This window comes from Megascapheus bottae, chromosome 18 (genome assembly GCF_031878675.1).
Source record: "Megascapheus bottae isolate mThoBot1 chromosome 18, mThoBot2.hap1, whole genome shotgun sequence".
NCBI classification, from domain to species: domain Eukaryota; kingdom Metazoa; phylum Chordata; class Mammalia; order Rodentia; family Geomyidae; genus Megascapheus; species Megascapheus bottae.
The window spans coordinates 47,893,747-47,912,921 of NC_143526.1; the positions used below are offsets into that span (position 1 = coordinate 47,893,747).

At 55.9% G+C, this 19,175-nt stretch overlaps 1 protein-coding gene across 2 annotated transcripts in view; it reads right to left on the reverse strand.

The window, feature by feature from the left end:
• Window positions 1-1,841: 1,841 nt before the first annotated feature.
• Window positions 1,842-19,175, reverse strand: part of Helz2 (helicase with zinc finger 2) — a 49,172-nt gene continuing 31,838 nt past the window's right edge. Inside the window, exons 7-19 of one of the 2 annotated variants that reach the window (XM_090352636.1) lie at window positions 9,552-10,335; window positions 9,309-9,384; window positions 5,514-9,207; window positions 5,141-5,253; window positions 4,931-5,062; window positions 4,695-4,856; window positions 4,473-4,620; window positions 4,262-4,378; window positions 4,000-4,192; window positions 3,521-3,874; window positions 3,117-3,273; window positions 2,870-3,037; window positions 1,842-2,778 (exon numbers count right to left, since the gene is read on the reverse strand). In XM_090352636.1, coding sequence (XP_090208762.1) covers window positions 2,654-2,778; window positions 2,870-3,037; window positions 3,117-3,273; window positions 3,521-3,874; window positions 4,000-4,192; window positions 4,262-4,378; window positions 4,473-4,620; window positions 4,695-4,856; window positions 4,931-5,062; window positions 5,141-5,253; window positions 5,514-9,207; window positions 9,309-9,384; window positions 9,552-10,335 — 6,223 coding nt within the window. In that variant the 3' untranslated portion in view covers window positions 1,842-2,653. Of the gene's footprint in view, window positions 2,779-2,869; window positions 3,038-3,116; window positions 3,274-3,520; window positions 3,875-3,999; window positions 4,193-4,261; window positions 4,379-4,472; window positions 4,621-4,694; window positions 4,857-4,930; window positions 5,254-5,513; window positions 9,208-9,308; window positions 9,385-9,551; window positions 10,336-19,175 lie in introns of both variants that reach the window. The other variant, XM_090352635.1, reaches the window with a different exon arrangement.

Sequence of the window (19,175 nt, forward strand, 5' to 3'; positions counted from 1 at the left end):
CAGTCACTTGGCTCTGGAGGTATGGAGCGCCGTGTGCGCTAATCTAGGTGAGGCAGAAGAGGACTGATGGAGGAAGCCCAGAGGGAGGCACCCTAGCATGCCAGGCCCGGGGTGTTTCCCGTGACCCACGCCTGGATGGTCTGAGATGACCAAGTCCGAAGAGACAGGCAGTCTAGGATGGGAATCACCATCCATTGCCAGAGGAGTGGTGTGGTGAGAGGGACGAGGGTCAGAAAGGCCCAGAATCCCTTGGCGTGGGTTCAGTGGAGGCAGAGTTCCCTTCTAGGCCCCGCCAGCTGCCAGACCACCATGCTTCCTGCGAGCCCCACACAATTGTCATGCTTTGGCACTGTGTGGCTGTGGGAGACTTGTTTCTGAATGTCCTATGGGATAGTGTCATCCCAAGGGCCCAAGGTGGGTGAGCAGTGAGTGGTTTATGTCGGAGGCAGGGGGAGGCCTAGATGTACAGGATGCCACCCAGGCCCTGCCTGTGTCTAATCTGCAGGTCTGGGAAGGTACCTCTCAGAGGCAGGTATGGGGCAGAGTCATTACGAGGTGATCTTTGGTCCTGGGCATTGGTTCCTACCCAGCACACAGCACACAGCCTGTCAGCACCATCCCACCTCCACCACCACACTTCATGATTGTTTCCTGACAGAGTGGGGCTTGCTTTCTCCTCGAGCCCCAATCCTGACTTAAAACCCCCTATTACCTGGCACCAGCCAACCTCTGCTCTCCTGTTTCAAGGCCCCACCCTCGGGGAGTCCTCTCTGGCCCAGGCTGAGTGCCTGCTATTTCAAAACACAGTACTTGGCTGGGAGCATGGCCTAGTAGTAGATGCTCACCTAGCATGCATGAAGCCAAGCCCTGGGTTCAATTCCTCAGTACCACATTCATAGAAAGAGCCAGAGGTGGTGCTATGGTTCAAGTGATAGAGAGCTAGCCTTGAGAAAGCCCAACGACAGTTTCCAGGCCCCGACTTCAAGCCCTGGGACAGGCAGGAAAAAAAATGCAAAAAAAAAAAAAATACAATACTATTATAGCCACTCAAGAAATGTTTCCCCAGCAGTGCCCCTGCTGTCTCCCTCTTTTTTTTTTGTCAGTCATGGGTCTTGAACTCTGGGCCTGGGCATGGTCCCAGTTCAAGGCTACCATCCTACCCCTTGAGCCACAGCACCGCTTCTGGTTTTCTGGTGCTTAACTGGAGATAAGAGTTTCTCAGACTTTAGTGCCCAGGCTGGCTCTGAACTGTGATCCTCAGATCTCAGCCTGCTGAGTAGGATTACAGGCATGAGCCACTGCGCCCATCCTGGGACCTCCTTTCTTACTAGTGTCACTGTGACCTCTGCTCCCTGGCCTGGGACAGAGGGCATGGTCCGCCATGCTACTACTGTCAGTTGGTGCTGGACACAGCTAGGAGATACAGCCACAAATTAGCCACAAGCTGAGTCTCCAAACCTAAATTGGTCCTGAGAAGGGGCTATAGTGCCTACAGGTCCCCGGGAGAGATTTCAGACTCAGCAGGATGCCAGTCTAAAGACGTTGGACTTAACTCCATAGGACGCCTCCGGCCCAGTGCAGCTAGGGCTGTGGGCTGGTCCTACAACAGAGCCCTCCATAGCAGGGCAAGTCCTTGCCAAGCCTCCTCCTGCTTCCTGTGATATGGTCCAGACCCCCTAGGTTGCACAGCCCATGCCCTTGCTGTCAAGTGGAACCCCCTGTCGTCCTCCCAGGGCTTGGGTTTGTCAGTCTCTTGGCTTCAGGTGAGAAGAAAGCCAGTTCTTTTTGCCCCTAGCCAGACCTCAGAATACCTACAAGAGAGAAAACCTTTCAGAGTAGCATTTCTAATAAAAATCAGTATTCAGTCATATACTGCTGAGTCAGAAGATTTACAAAAATCAGGAAGTAGATTTTGATTTGCAAAAGAAACCCTATGCGACTTCCCAAAAAGGGCCTATGGGAGGCAACAGGGGCCCAGCCTCTCTGCTGACAGAGACTGAAGTCCTCTTGGAGTTCTGGCTCGTGTGCCACTCAACCTTCAGAGGAGATCCTCCTGGGTCCTGGACCTGGCAAGCACAGCGGTAGTGCATGAAGTTTCCTGCCAGTTGCTCAGGCCCTGGAGGAAGGGGCTGGCCAGTCTGCTGTGAACGTGGCTTGGTCCTCCGCCACCCCAGCCAGTGACCTTGAAGGGTATAGGGCAATGGGACCAAAGAATAGAGCTTCTCCTCCAGGGAAGCCGCCTACTGAGCATCGGAGTAAATGACCGCTGGTTTTCAGGTCAGAAAATAAGGCACATGTATGGCTCCTGGAGCCATTACACATGGGTCTGAAGGTCAGGGGTGGCGGGGGCCCCCCTTGCTGCCTGAGACACCCCAGTAACAATGAGTCTGGGACTCCTGTGGCCAGTCTTCCTGTGCCAGAAAAGAGCAGCCCAGTGGGAAGCAGACTTGTCATCCCAGGTCTGCCTTCAAGTCTGCTTTCCACTCAAGGAGAGCAACATTCACGATGCTATCACGGACCCGTGACCATGGCCCGTGATAGGCCTCGCCCAAGCAGCAGTAGAGGCCTCCAAGGGCAGGGCAAGATGGTAAATGCCCAGGCCCATGGTGGAGGGTGAGGAATGTGCCCGAGGGCCGCCATGCGTCGGGGTTCTTCAAGAGCGCACAGCTGACCTTCTCCAGACCCGTACTTGCTTGGCGGGCACAAGGCTCTGCTGAGCCTCATAGAAGTCCAGGAGACGGTGCCAGAGCGGGCAGCAGCGCAGCAAGATGTGATCGCCTGTGGGGACAGTTGCGCAGTTGCCAGCTCTATCCTGAGTCTGCCCTTGGGCTGCCTTGCTCTAACCTTCCCCGCAAAGTCCCAGCCTTACCAATCAGGCAGAGACCCTCCTGAGCTCTGGTGAGGGCTACGTTCACTTGATGGGCGTCTGTGACAAAGCCCAGATACTTCCTGAGCCAGCTCTTGGTGGGCCGCCCATCCACGTCGCTCCTGGGGCACGTGCGGACCGTGCTCACGAGCACGTAGCGCCACTCACTCCCTAGGGAAGCAGAGCGGCTCTGTGCTCCATGCCCACCGCCCCAGCCCGCAGAGCAGCAGCTCCCCACAGCCAGGCTTACCCTGGCTCTTGGTGATGGAGCAGACCGTCACTCCGCTGAGCCCCTCCCTCTTGAGCCTCTTGCTGATCAGCGCAGCCTGGGCATTGTAGGGCGTAAGGATGGCAACGTCGTTGGGGTCGACTGTCCCATCCAAGGTTAGCTGCTTAGTGATGCGGACCTGGGGGGGGGGGTAGGGACCCTGGTGGCCTTCTGCCCTGGGCAGAGGAGCCGCACTTGATCCTGGAACGGACTCCTTCAGGGAAGTTCTTCTTCCTCCTCCTTCCCTCATCCTCCCCCTTCCTCCTCATTCCCTCATCCTCCCCCTTCCTCCCCCTTCCCTCATCCTCTCCCCCTTCCTCCTCCTTCCCTCATCCTCCCCAGCTTCCTCCTCTGGAAGCCACCCACCACATGCTGGAAACACTCACCACCTCTGCCACCTCCTCTGGGTTGGCCCTAGAGTTTTCATTCCCCTCCTCCGTGGACACCATCAGTATTTGCTCCTGGCCCTGCAGGTAGCCGAAGATGATGGGGCAGCTCTCCTGGCCCACGTGGCCAAGGAGGCTGGGAGGCCGCCACAGGCTGGGGCAGGTCTTCAGCTTCTGCCCGTAGAACTCCTTGGAGGGGAAGGCGCAGATGCCCTGGTGCATGCGGTACTGCGTGTCCAGCATGAGCGCGTCCCCGTGGTACCGCTCAAAGAGGGACTGGTTCAGCCCCAGGTTCCGCAGCTGCTCGCTCTTGACCACGGGCTGCAGTTGCTTATGGTCCCCGAGCAGGACCACCTGGAGGCACAGGCAGGCCTGGGTCTGACACCTCGGGACTCATGGGAGTCCAGCCCAGCCAGCTGCAGGCTTCCTGCTGGCACACCGGCAGTGTCCGGGGCCCGTTTGCCCCGACCACCCCTCACCTTCTCAGCCTTGGGGAAGCACACCAGAGGGATGAGGGTTTCCGGCTCAGTGGCCATCCCTGCCTCGTCGACGAGGATCTGCCGCACGGAGAGGTCCTGCAGGCTGCCCGAGGCTGCACAGGTGCACGTACACAGGATGACCGAGTGCTGGCTCAGCTCAAACTTTCGGGCCCTTGTCAAGGTCTTCTTGTACCTGTCGGCACCGCCTGTCACCCTGGAGCCCCTGCCAGCAGGCAGCCCCCCCTCCCGGGCAGACACCTACAAGGCTAGGTCCTCCCTCGAGAAGCTCTCCCCTTGCTGCACCCGGGCGTCAAACGCCCTCAGTTCTTGGGCATAGGGGTTGGAGGGCTGTCGGATCCGGTGATGTAGGGTGATGCCCCTAGGAGACAGAGAACTCAGGGAACTGCTGCCCCATGCGGGGCTGTCCCAGCAGCACGGCCCCTCGCCTCCACCCAAGCACACACAGACCACACCTGAGCTTCTGGTTCGGCCTCCCGTCCTGAGTGGTCTTGCTGAGCAGGCCTGGGCCGCCCACGTCCGGCATGGGGAATTCAATGGCCTCATACTGCTCACCATACACACGCAGGGGCTTCAGCTCTGCCCTCCTGCTCAGGAGCAGTCCTGGGGTGAGAAGGTTCATCAGAGACCGCCTCCCATGCCCGGTGCCCCCTGCTCCCACGGGTCACTCCACACACCTGCTAGGACATCCACCGACTTGTTGGAAGGGCCACAGTATAAGACGCACGGACCCCCGGCTGGCTCCTCTCCATCGGGGCCACTGGAGCACGGTGTCAGCTCTTGGTTCAATTTGTGGAACCAGAATATGATGTGGAGGCCCACCACCGTCTTCCCTGTGCCTGTGTACAGAAAGAAGGTGAGCCCAGCCCAGCCCCTGCCCGGGCCGCCGCTGGCCCCCGAGCCCGGGCCCTACCTGGAGGGCCCTGGATGACGGTGAACGGCTTCTGCAGAGCCTTGCTGATGGCGGTGTTCTGGCTGGGATTCAGCTTGTGGCGGCCTCCGGGAATGTCATAGGCCTGCTGTTCCCGGAACCTGCTGGTGGTCACTGGGGGCACAGGAGGGGGAACCCTGAGCACCCCGCAGGGGGGCTGGAGGGAGAGTGAGACGGGAGCTCGGCTCTTACCCAGGGGCCGCCGGCGAGGCGCGTGGCAAGGCTGAGGGATGGGCCGGCCCAGGGCGATGCTGGTGACCAGCGGGGACGCCTGCCGCAGCCGACGCACCGCTTCTTCCTTGCGGCTAGGGGTGAGGAGCACACAGAACATCAGCAGGACCCTCGGGGAGGGGGGCAGCCAGCCACCTCCCCTCCCCGTCTCAGGCCGCGGGGGGGAGGGGCAGCCACGCCCCCTCATCTCAGGCCGTGGGGGGAAAGGGGACAGCCACCGCTGGGGCTCAGGCCATTGGGGGCAGGCAGTGCTGGGGTAGCGACACACACACACACACACACACGCACGCACACACACACACGCACGCACACACAAGCCATGGAAGCCACTCACAGGTCTGGAAGTAGTTTGGGAAACACCTCCACAGTGAACTGGGTGCTGGGCCTCTGCACCTCTTCTGGAATCTTCTCCATGGCCAGGTGGTGGATGAAGAAGTGCACTCTCTTGAGGTTCTCCTGCTGGTCCTCAGCGTCCTCTTGGTTCCCATTATCGGCCAGCCCATGAGCCACCCAGGTGTATGTGTCAGGATCAATGGTTAGGCGGCTGAGGCCGCTGGGTGCAGAGGGCGGGCAGGGCGGAGGGGCCTGGAGCCCCTCTAGCCGGATACAGAGGTAGCTGTAGCTAAAGTTTGCTTTGATGCCGTTCTCCTGGAAGAAGGCAGGGTCCAGGTCGAAGGTCCCCTGCAGCTGCCCCTGCGGAGTCCGATTTTTACCCCAGGAAATGTGCACATTCTGCAGGATGACAGAGTCACCTTCTGCAACCGCGTTGATGACAGACTCCAGGGCGCAGAGTGGCCCCCATACCTGCGCGTACTCGTCTGCACTGCAGTACTGGTCCTGTGAGGCCTGGTGTGGGTGGCCAGAGAAGCAGTCACCAGGCCTCTCTGTGTGCTCTAAGCAGAGGCTAAAGCCAGGTGCCACCGTCCACAGCTGCAGGGTTGGTGCCAGGAAGCCCCGCTGTAGGCTGGCACTGAGCTGTACCTGCAGAGTGTCTCCCCTGCCCAGCTCTAGGACCACCTCTACAAAGTGGCCACAGGGACTGCAGCTCACCTGCCCCATCTTCCGTAGCTGGGTCTTCACCTTAGCCTGGCGCTGGACCAGGGCGGCCAGCTCGGGCCCCTGCTGCTGCTCCACCAGCATCAGCATCTGCGTCCACAGTGCTGTGTCGATGGCCTGGGTGTGTGGATCACATAAGGGACCAGGCTTTGGGGAGGAGGGTTTGGGGGTCTGCAGGGAGTACACACGGAGCTTCCACACCAGCCGCAGGCCTGGCCTGCCCACCAGACTCTGGGGGTGCTCAGCCAGCTGCAGTGAGCGCAAGTTGACAGGGTAGCAGTCAGGCAGCGTGTCCTGGTGGGCAGGGAAGAGCAGCTTGAAACAGCGGGACCCAGCCTCCATTTCCACCACAAAGCCCAGCTTGTCTCGAGGCTGGGCCTGGAGCTGGGTGGCCAGGTACAGACTGTAGGCCCGGCGCTGGTAGCTCTGGGCACAAGCGTACTGGCGGCTGAAGTCCTGGCAGAGGCCGTCGATGTCCCTGGTGGAGTACACAGAGCCCCCGCAGTCCAGGGCCCGGAGGATCAACCGTTGCAGCACCACATCCAGATACCTGCGGATGGGCGACGTGGCCCACGTGTACCACTCGACCTGCAGTGAGTAGTGGCCTGCCGGCTGCTGCCGTCCCTGGCTGGAACGGCAGAACACAGAGCGTCCCAGGGCCTTCCTGAAGTCCAGGCTGGCAGGAGCCAGCGAAGGGTGCATGTCGTCTGTGGCAATGAGGTCGGCCATCTGGCTGTAGTCCTGGGTGTGAGCAGCAATCTGGATGCTTCTCCAGAGAGAGCTCAAGAGGTGCAGCCGTGGGGCAGGGGTGCCACGGGGGTGCAGGTGGTGGCGGAGGTGCAGGGACAGGGGCACCAGCTCTCCGTGCTTCTCACACACGGTGTCAAGCTGGTGGCTGCTGGGCGTGGGCTGCCACCGCAGTGGCGTGACTGCCCGGGTGAGCTCGTGCTCCACCAGGAACTTGGCCACCAGGCTGTTAAACTGCACCATGTACTCCTGGACCATGATATGGGCTGTGCGGAAGCCCAGCTCGCTGTCCTCGTCCGGAGGCTCATAGGCGCAGGCGGCGCGCAGGCGGTGCTGGCGCAGGGCCTGGGAGAAGTAGCAGGCCGCCACCACGCAGGCCGCCACGGAGTCCAGGCAGGCTGGCAGCTCCAGGCCAGCACCTTGGTGCTCCTTGATCAGCATCTCTGCCTCTTCATAGGACAGCTGGCAGTCTGAGCGGATAACAGAGGGTGCAAAGCGCAGGCTCTGGAGCTGGCCGCTGCCTTTCTCCATGGTGAGGAAGAGGGAGATGGCGAGGCGGTCCTGCCCTGGCAGGAGGCTGAGCGCATCCTGGCAGAGGCTGGCAGGCAACATGAGCACGGGCACCCTGTCAGGGGCATAGAACACGGAGCCCTGACGGCGTGCTTCTACGTCTAGTGTTCCATCCCTGGGCAACAAGCTGGCTACATCAGCAATGTGCACTGCCACCTCACACGTGGCGCCCAGGTCCCGGACACTGAGGGCGTCATCAAGGTTGCAGGCCCCCTTGGGATCCACGGTGAAGGTGAGGAGGGGGCGACAGTCCTCCCTGCGGCCTGAGGCCGTTCTGAGTTCAGTGTGGTACTTCTGCAGCGCCTTGGACACGGAGGTGGCGTCTGGTGAGGTGGCCTTGAGGCCGTGCTCCAGATCAAGGGCGCGGAGGCCGTGCTCCCAGGTGGTGGCCTCTGGCAGCACCTCGAGGACAATGCCCAGCGGGTAGTAGAAACGCTCCCGCCACAGGACGATGTGCACCCAGAAGAGCCGGGTCCGCCAGGTGTTGGCCGGGAGGCTCTCGTGCCTCACCCGCTGCACCCGGCCCTGGACGAGGCGGTGGATGGGAACCTGCCGCCGGTCCTTCAGCTCAGCCACGAAGATCTTGGTGACAGAGCCGTTGATGGGGATCATGATGCGGGGGTCCCACTCGTCCATCCGGCACACAAAGGTCAGATCGCGCCGCCTCCTTTTCAGCACACCAACCACTCGGCCCTGCAGCCGTCCAGGGACACTCCTGTCACCAGCCAGGGGGCCCAGCACCTGCACGAGCACCTCATCCCCCGTGAAGGCCATGGCACAGTTCAGGCGGCCCCTGACCTGGATGGGGCAGGAGGCTCCATCGTCCAGGGGGATGGCCGACGCCCGCTCGAAGGTCTCCTGCAGGAAGGTGCAGCGGCGGAACCGCAGGGGCTCTGTGCGCAGCAGCTTCCGCTGTGTGGCCAGTGGCAGGCTGGTGTGCTGCTGGGCCTGCTGTGGGGACGCAGGCTTTGCCACCGTGTCCAGCAGCCCATCCTCTCCCACCGTCACTGTCACCTGCCGGCTCTCATCAAGAAGCTCCTTCAAGATGGCGTCATCTGCGTTGAGCTCCCAGGCCGAAGGCCAGAAGTCAGTCTCCAAGTCCTCGGGCCACTGTCCTTCCAGGGCAGTTTTCTGGGCCGCTGGGACTTGTGGGGCCACCTCCACCCCCTCAGCAGGCCCCACAGGTGCCTTTTCCTTCTGTGCTGTGGCCACCTCTGCCACTGCCACAGTCCTGGCCTCTGCCTTGGACACGAGCCCTGGCAAGACCTTTGCCACAGCTACTCTGTGCCCCAGGGCTGGGCCCCCAGCTCTCTCCTCCAGGGCAGTGTCCCTGACCTCTGCTGCCCCAGGCCTCTCTGTGGTCCACTGTTGCCTCTGGGCCACACCCTGCTCAATCTGCCCCAGAGAAAGGCCCTCAGGGAAGACACTCTGGTGTTCTATGCACTCTCGGATAAAGCTCTTCCAGAGCTTGCTGCAGGCCCCAAATGAACAGAGGGCCACGGCATCCCCTACAGCCACCAGCTGGGACTGGGCACGGGTCATGACTGTGTTCAGCACACGGGCGTCTGTGAAGAACTCCAAGGTCGGTGCCCCGGGGCCAAGCAGGCTGTGGCAGTTGTGAACGGTGCTCAGTACCACAACCCGGAACTCCCGCCCTGCAGGAGACTGGGGTGAGGTGGGCAACCAGGCAGGGTGGGTGGGGGGCTCTCCATCTCCAGCTCTGCCCCTCCAGTGTTAGACCCATCCCATGACCCACCTGGCAGGATCTCAAAGCTGCCCACAGACACCTCTCCCAGGTTCCTTCTCCTCAGCTCCTGCCTCAGTGCGCTGACCTGGTAGAAGCAACAAGACCCAGCGTGCTGAGCAATGGCTGCCCCCAAGCCCAGACACCCATAACCCCAGCATGGTCATACGGTTCAGTGCAGGGAGTGGACACAAGAGCCCCAGCCCGTGGAGGACACGTGGGACCCTGGGAGACAGGCTGGCTGGGTGGGCTCACCTGGGACCCATGGGAGACAGCACAGATGTGTCTCTGCTCCCGGCTGCCCCAGCAGGCAGGCCACGTATTGTAGGCCTCTTGCACCTTCTCTACCACCTGGGTGACCTCAGCTGTGTTAAGCCACGATGTCATGGACATGTCCCGCTCAGGGCTACCCGCGACGTGACAGAACATGAGTGGGTAGTGCCGGGGGTGGCATGGGACCTTGCCACTGGCTTGGATAGGGTTGCCCTGGGCCACATAGAAGTGGCGTGAGATGAAGCTGATAATGGCTGCTGTGGAGCGGTAGTTTTCATGGAAAATGATACGGCTCTGCCGGGCGAGGTCGTGTGTTTCCTGCTGATAGTGCAGGAAGAGGCGGTACAGGAGGGTGTGCACTGCCGCCTTGGGCCTGCTCACACTGAAGAGCCGGGGGGTGACCTGCATGTGGTCCCCCGCCAGAACCACACGGGTACCGCGCGAGGCATAGGCCAGCGGGATGAGAGCCTCGCACTCGAGCATCTGGGCAGCCTCGTCGATGAGGATATGAGAGAAGAAGCCAACGGGCACGCGGAGCTCCCGGGCCTGGGAGGTGGTAGTGACCACCAGACGGTGCTGGGCCAGCTCGACCTCTGTGGGAGGGCGGAAGGCCCGGTGGTCTGGGGTCAGGCAGCAGTACTGCAGTGTGGCAGGGTCGGTGTGATTCGGTGGGCGGTCAGTGTACATCACCCGCAGCGGTGCTGCCTCCGGATGGCCGGAACTGACATAGCCATGGAAATACTCCCGAACGTAGATGTCAGCAGCACTGTGGGAAGAACGAGGTATGGGGGGAAGAACGAGGCAAGGAGCCCTGCACTGGGGCAATGAGAGTTACCTGCAGAGACAACCTGCACTTGGGGATGAGGTGTGCAAGTGCAGTGTTCTCCCTACACTGGGGGATGAGGTGTGTATGTACAGTGTTCTCCCTGTACTGGGGATGAGGTGTGTATGTACAGTGTTCTCCCTGTACTGGGGATGAGGTGTGCATGTATAGTGTACTCCCTGTACTGGGGATGAGGTGTGTATGTACAGTGTTCTCCCTCTACTGGGGATGAGGTGTGTATGTATAGTGTACTCCCTGTACTGGGGATGAGGTGTGTATGTACAGTGTTCTCCCTCTACTGGGGATGAGGTGTGTATGTACAGTGTCCTCTCTGTACTGGGGATGAGGTGTGTATGTATAGTGTTCTCCCTATACTGGGGATGAGGTGTGTATGTATAGTGTTCTCCCTGCACTGGGGAATGAGGTGTGTATGTACAGTGTTCTCCCTGTACTGGGGATGAGGTGTGTATGTATAGTGTACTCCCTGTATTAGGGATGAGGTGTGTATGTACAGTGTTCTCCCTGCACTGGGGGATGAGGTGTGTATGTATAGTGTTCTCCCTGTACTGGGGATGAGGTGTGTATGTACAGTGTTCTCCCTGCACTGGGGGATGAGGTGTGTATGTATAGTGTTCTCCCTGTACTGGGGGATGAGGTGTGTATGTAGAGTGTTCTCCCTGCACTAGGGGATGAGGTGTGTATGTACAGTGTTCTCCCTGTACTGGAGATGAGATGTGTATGTACAGTGTTCTCCCTGTACTGGGGATGAGGTGTGTATGTACAGTGTTCTCTCTGCACTGGGGATGAGGTGTTTATGTATAGTGTTCTCCCTGTACTGGGGGATGAGGTGTGTATGTACAGTGTTCTCCCTGTACTGGGGATGAGGTGTGTATGTACAGTGTTCTCCCTGTACTGGGGATGAGGTGTGTATGTACAGTGTTCTCCCTGTACTGGGGATGAGGTGTGTATGTATAGTGTACTCCCTGTATTAGGGATGAGGTGTGTATGTACAGTGTTCTCCCTGCACTGGGGGATGAGGTGTGTATGTATAGTGTTCTCCCTGTACTGGGGATGAGGTGTGTATGTACAGTGTTCTCTCTGTACTGGGGATGAGGTGTGTATGTATAGTGTTCTCCATGTACTGGGGGATGAGGTGTGTATGTATAGTGTTCTCCCTGTACTGGGGGATGAGGTGTGTATGTATAGTGTTCTCCCTGTACTGGGGGATGAGGTGTGTATGTACAGTGTCCTCCCTATACTGGGGATGAGGTGTGTATGTACAGTGTTCTCGCTGCACTGGGGGATGAGGTGTGTATGTATAGTGTTCTCCCTGTACTGGGGGATGAGGTGTGTATGTATAGTGTTCTCCCTGTACTGCGGGATGAGGTGTGTATGTACAGTGTTCTCCCTGTACTGGGGATGAGGTGTGTATGTACAGTGTCCTCCCTGTACTGGGGGATGAGGTGTGTATATACAGTGTTCTCCCTGCACTGGGGGATGAGGTGTGTATGTATAGTGTTCTCCCTGTACTGGGGGATGAGGTGTGTATGTATAGTGTTCTCCCTGTACTGGGGGATGAGGTGTGTATGTACAGTGTCCTCCCTATATTGGGGATGAGGTGTGTATGTACAGTGTTCTCCCTGCACTGGGGGATGAGGTGTGTATGTATAGTGTTCTACCTGCACTGGGGGATGAGGTGTGTATGTATAGTGTTCTCCCTGCACTGGGGGATGAGGTGTGTGTGTATAGTGTTCTCCCTGCACTGGGGGATGAGGTGTGTGTGTACAGTATTCTCCCTGTACTGGGGATGAGGTGTGTATGTACAGTGTTCTCCCTGTACTGGGGATGAGGTGTGTATGTACAGTGTTCTCCCTGTACTGGGGATGAGGTGTGTATGTACAGTGTTCTCCCTGTACTGGGGATGAGGTGTGTATGTATAGTGTTCTCCCTGTACTGGGGATGAGGTGTGTATGTATAGTGTTCTCCCTGTACTGGGGGATGAGGTGTGTATGTACAGTGTCCTCCCTATACTGGGGATGAGGTGTGTATATACAGTGTTCTCCCTGCACTGGGGGATGAGGTGTGTATGTACAGTTTCCTACCTATACTGGGGATGAGGTGTGTATGTACAGTGTTCTCCCTGCACTGGGGGATGAGGTGTATATGTACAGTGTCCTCCCTGTACTGGGGGATGAGGTGTGCATATACAGTGTTCTCCCTGCACTGGGGGATGAGGTGTGTGTGTATAGTGTTCTCCCTGTACTGGGGATGAGATGTCTATGTATAGTGTTCTCCCTGTACTGGGGGATGAGGTGTGTATGTATAGTGTTCTCCCTGTATTGGGGATGAGGTGGGTATGTACAGTGTCCTCCCTGTACTGGGGGATGAGGTGTGTATATACAGTGTTCTACCTGCACTGGGGGATGAGGTGTGTATGTATAGTGTTCTCCCTGTACTGGGGGATGAGGTGTGTGTGTATAGTGTTCTCCCTGTACTGGGGATGAGATGTCTATGTATAGTGTTCTCCCTGCACTGGGGGATGAGGTGTGTATGTACAGTGTTCTCCCTGTAATGGGGGATGAGGTGTGTATGTACAGTGTCCTCCCTATACTGGGGATGAGGTGTGTATGTACAGTGTTCTCCCTGCACTGGGGGATGAGGTGTGTATGTATAGTGTTCTCCCTGTACTGGGGGATGAGGTGTGTATGTATAGTGTTCTCCCTGTACAGCGGGATGAGGTGTGTATGTACAGTGTTCTCCCTGTACTGGGGATGAGGTGTGTATGTACAGTGTCCTCCCTGTACTGGGGGATGAGGTGTGTATATACAGTGTTCTCCCTGCACTGGGGGATGAGGTGTGTATGTATAGTGTTCTCCCTGTACTGGGGGATGAGGTGTGTATGTATAGTGTTCTCCCTGTACTGGGGGATGAGGTGTGTATGTACAGTGTCCTCCCTATACTGGGGATGAGGTGTGTATGTACAGTGTTCTCCCTGTACTGGGGGGTGAGGTGTGTATGTATAGTGTTCTCCCTGTACTGGAGGATGAGGTATGGATGTATAGTGTTCTCCCTGTACTGGGGGATGAGGTGTGTATGTACAGTGTCCTCCCTATACTGGGGATGAGGTGTGTATGTACAGTGTTCTCCCTGCACTGGGGGTTGAGGTGTGTATGTATAGTGTTCTCCCTGTACTGGGGATGAGGTGTGTATGTATAATGTCCTCGCTGTACTGGGGATGAGGTGTGTATGTATGGTGTTCTCCCTGTACTGGGGATGAGGTGTGTATGTATAGTGTTCTCCCTGTACTGGGGATGAGGTGTGTATGTATAATGTCCTCCCTGTACTGGGGATGAGGTGTGTATGTATAGTGTTCTCCCTGTACTGGGAGATGAGGTGTGTATGTATAGTGTTCTCCCTGTACTGGGGGATGAGGTGTGTATGTATAGTGTTCTCCCTGTAATGGGGATGAGGTGTGTGTGTATAGTGTTCTCCCTGCACTGGGGGATGAGGTGTGTATGTATAGTGTTCTCCCTGCACTGGGGGATGAGGTGTGTGGGTATAGTGTTCTCCCTGCACTGGGGGATGAGGTGTGTGTATATAATGTTCTCCCTGCACTGGGGGATGAGGTGTGTGTGTACAGTGTTCTCCCTGTACTGGGGATGAGATGTGTATGTACAGTGTTCTCCCTGTACTGGGGATGAGGTGTGTATGTACAGTGTCCTCCCTATACTGGGGATGAGGTGTGTATGTACAGTGTTCTCCCTGCACTGGATGATGAGGTGTGTATGTACAGTTTCCTCCCTATACTGGGGATTAGGTGTGTATGTACAGTGTCCTCCCTGTACTGGGGGATGAGGTGTGTATGTATAGTGTTCTCCCTGTACTGGGGATGAGGTGTGTATGTACAGTGTCCTCCCTGTACTGGGGGATGAGGTGTGTATATACAGTGTTCTCCCTGCACTGGGGGATGAGGTGTGTATGTATAGTGTTCTCCCTGTACTGGGGGATGAGGTGTGTGTGTATAGTGTTCTCCCTGTACTGGGGATGAGATGTCTATGTATAGTGTTCTCCCTGTACTGGGGGATGAGGTGTGTATGTATAGTGTTCTCCCTGTACTGGGGATGAGGTGTGTATGTACAGAGTTCTCCCTGCAGTGGGGGATGAGGTGTGTATGTACAGTGTTCTCCCTGTACTGGGGGATGAGGTGTGTATGTATAGTGTTCTCCCTGTACTGGGGATGAGGTGTGTATGTATAATGTTCTCCCTGTACTGGGGGATGAGGTGTGTATGTATAGTGTTCTCCCTGTAATGGGGATGAGGTGTGTATGTATAGTGTTCTCCCTGTACTGGGGATGAGGTGTATGTACAGTGTACTCCCTGTACTGGGGATGAGGTGTGTATGTACAGTGTTCTCCCTGTACTGGGGGATGAGGTGTGTATGTATAGTGTTCTCCCTGTTCTGGGGATGAGGTGTGTATGTACAGTGTACTCCCTGTACTGGGGATGAGGTGTGTATGTACACTATCCTCCCTATACTGGGGATGAGGTGTGTATGTACAGTGTCCTCCCTATACTGGGGATGAGTTGTGTATCTACAGTGTTCTCCCTGTTCTGGGGATGAGGGGTGTATGTACAGTGTTCTCCCTGCACTGGGGGATGAGTTGTGTGTGTACAGTGTCCTCCCTGCACTGGGGGAGGAGGTGTGTATGTACAGTGTACTCCCTGTACTGGGGATGAGGTGTGTATGTATAGTGTCCTCCCTGTACTGGGGATGAGGTGTGTATGTATAGTGTTCTCCCTGTACTGGGGATGAGGTGTGTATGTATAGTGTTCTCCCTGTACTGGGGATGAGGTGTGTATGTACAGTGTTCTCCCTGTACTGGGGATGAGGTGTGTGTATATAGTGTTCTCCCTGTACTGGGAATGAGCTGTGTATGTACAGTGTTCTCCCTGTACTGGGGATGAGGTGTGTATGTACAGTGTTCTCCCTGTACTGGGGATGAGGTGTGTATGTACAGTGTCCTCCCTGTACTCGGGGATAAGGTGTGTATGTACAGTGTTCTCCCTACACTGGGGGATGAGGTGTGTATGTATAGTGTTCTCTCTGTACTGGGGATGAGGTGTGTATGTACAGTGTTCTCCCTGTACTGGGGTGAGGTGTGTATGTATACTGTTCTCCCTGTACTGGGGGATGAGGTGTGTATGTATAGTGTTGTCCCTGTACTGGGGATGAGGTGTGTATGTACAGTGTTCTCCCTGTACTGGGGATGAGGTGTGTATGTATAGTGTTCTCCCTGTACTGGGAGATGATGTGTGTATGTATAATGTCCTCCCTGTACTGGGGATGAGGTGTATATGTATAGTGTTCTCCCTGTTCTGGGGATGAGCTGTGTATGTATAGTGTTCTCCCTGTACTGGGGATGAGGTGTGTATGTATAGTGTTCTCCCTGTACTGGCGGATGAGGTGTGTATGTACAGTGTTCTCCCTGTACTGGGTGATGAGGTGTGTATGTATAGTGTTCTCCTTGTACTGGGGATGAGGTGTGTATGTATAGTGTCCTCCCTGTACTGGGGATGAGGTGTGTATGTATAGTGTTCTCCCTGTACTGGGTGATGAGGTGTGTATGTATAGTGTTCTCCTTGTACTGGGGATGAGGTGTGTATGTATAGTGTTCTCCCTGTACTGGGGGATGAGGTGTGTATGTATAGTGTCCTCCCTGTACTGGGGGATGAGGTGTGTATGTACAGAGTTCTCCCTGCACGGGGGGATGAGGTGTGTATGTATAATGTCCTCCCTGTACTGGGGATGAGGTGTGTATGTATAGTATTCTCCTTGTACTGGGGATAAGGGGTGTATCTATAGTGTTCTCCCTGTACTGGGGATGAGGTGTGTATGTACAGTGTTGTCCCTGTACTGGGGATGAGGTGTGTATGTATAGTGTTCTCCCTGTACTGGCGGATGAGGTGTGTATGTATAGTGTTCTCCCTGTACTGGGGGATGAGGTGTGTATTTATAGTGTTCTCCTTGTACTGGGGATGAGGTGTGTATGTATAGTGTCCTCCCTGTACTGGGGGATGAGGTGGGTATGTACAGAGTTCTCCCTGCACTGGGGGATGAGGTGTGTATGTATAGTGTCTTCCAGTACTGGGGATGAGGTGTGTATGTATAGTGTTCTCCCTGTACTGGGGATGAGGTGTGTATGTACAGTGTTCTCCTTGTACTGAGGGATGAGATGTGTATGTAAAATGTCCTCCCTGTACTGGTGGATGCGGTGTGTATGTACAGTGTTCTCCCTGTACTGGGGGATGAGGTGTGTATGTACAGTGTTCTCCCTGTACTGAGGGATGAGGTGTGTATGTAAAATGTCCTCCCTCTACTGGGGGATGCGGTGTGTATGTACAGTGTTCTCCCTGTACTGGGGGATGAGGTGTGTATGTACAGTGTTCTCCCTGCACTGGGGGATGAGGTGTGTATGTACAGTGTTCTCCCTGTACTGGGGATGAGGTGTGTATGTACAGTGTTCTCTCTGTACTGGGGATGAGGTGTGTATGTATAGTGTTCTTCCTGTACTGGGGGATGTGGTGTGTATGTACAGTGTCCTCCCTATACTGGGGATGAGGTGTGTATGTACAGTGTTCTCCCTGCACTGGGGGATGAGGTGTATATGTACAGTTTCCTACCTATACTGGGGATGAGGTGTGCATGTACAGTGTTCTCCCTGCACTGGGGGATGAGGTGTGTATGTATAGTGTTCTCCCTGCACTGGGGGATGAGGTGTGTGTGTACAGTGTTCTCCCTGTACTGGGGATGAGATGTGTATGTACAGTGTTCTCCCTGTACTGGGGATGAGTTGTGTATGTACAGTGTTCTCCCTGTACTGGGGATGAGGTGTGTATGTACAGTGTTCTCCCTCTACTGGGGATGAGGTGTGTATGTATAGTGTACTCCCTGTATTAGGGATGAGGTGTGTATGTGCAGTGTTCTCCCTGCACTGGGGGATGAGGTGTGTATGTATAGTGTTCTCCCTGTACTGGGGATGAGGTGTGTATGAACAGTGTCCTCCCTGTACTGGGGGATGAAGTGTGTATATACAGTGTTCTCCCTGCACTGGGTGATGAGGTGTGTATGTATAGTGTTCTCCCTGTACTGCGGGATGAGGTGTGTATGTACAGTGTTCTCCCTGCACTGGGGGATGAGGTGTGTATGTATAGTGTTCTCCCTGTACTGGGGGATGAGGTGTGTATGTATAGTGTTCTCCCTGTACTGGGGGATGAGGTGTGTATGTACACTGTCCTCCCTATACTGGGGATGAGGTGTGTATGTACAGTGTTCTCCCTGCACTGGGGGATGAGGTGTGTATGTATAGTGTTCTCCCTGCACTGGGGGATGAGGTGTGTATGTATAGTGTTCTCCCTGCACTGGGGAATGAGGTGTGTGTGTATAGTGTTCTCCCTGCACTGGGGGATGAGGTGTGTGTGTACAGTGTTCTCCCTGTACTGGGGATGAGATGTGTATGTACAGTGTTCTCCCTGTACTGGGGATGAGGTGTGTATGTACAGTGTTCTCCCTGTACTGGGGATGAGGTGTGTATGTACAGTGTTCTCCCTGTACTGGGGATGAGGTGTGTATGTATAGTGTACTCCCTGTATTAGGGATGAGGTGTGTATGTACAGTGTTCTCCCTGCACTGGGGGATGAGGTGTGTATGTATAGTGTTCTCCCTGTACTGGGGATGAGGTGTGTATGTACAGTGTTCTCTCTGTACTGGGGATGAGGTGTGTATGTATAGTGTTCTCCCTGTACTGGGGGATGAGGTGTGTATGTATAGTGTTCTCCCTGTACTGGGGGATGAGGTGTGTATGTACAGTGTCCTCCCTATACTGGGGATGAGGTGTGTATGTACAGTGTTCTCCCTGCACTGGGGGATGAGGTGTGTATGTACAGTGTTCTCCCTGCACTGGGGGATGAGGTGTGTATGTATAGTGTTCTCCAAGCACTGGGGGATGAGGTGTGTGTGTATAGTGTTCTCCCTGCACTGGGGGATGAGGTGTGTGTGTACAGTGTTCTCCCTGTGCTGGGGATGAGATGTGTATGTACAGTGTTCTCCCTGTACTGGGGATGAGGTGTGTATGTACAGTGTTCTCCCTATACTGGGGATGAGGTGTGTACGTATAGTGTACTCCCTGTAATGGGGATGAGGTGTGTATGTATAGTTTTCTCCCTGCACTGGGGAATGACGTGTGTATATATAGTGTTCTCCCTGCACTGGGGGATGAGGTGTGTATGTAGTGTTCTCCCTGTACTGGGGATGAGATGTGTATGTACAGTGTTCTCCCTGTACTGGGGATGAGGTGTGTATGTACAGTGTTCTCCCTGTATTGGGGATGAGGTGTGTATGTATAGAGTTCTCCCTGTACTGGGGGATGAGGTGTGTATGTATAGTGTTCTCCCTGTACTGGGGAATGAGATGTGTATGTACAGTGTCCTCCCTATACTGGGGATGAGGTGTGTATGTACAGTGTTCTCCCTGCACTGGGGGATGAGGTGTGTATGTATAGTGTTCTCCCTGTACTGGGGATGAGGTGTGTATGTATAGTGTCCTCCCTGTGCTGGAGATGAAGTGTGTATGTATAGTGTTCTCCCTGTACTGGGGATGAGGTGTGTATGTACAGTGTTCTCCCTGTACTAGGGGATGAGGTGTGTATGTATAGTGTTCTCCCTGTACTGGGGGATGAGGTGTGTATCTACAGTGTCCTCCCTATACTGGGGATGAGGTGTGTATG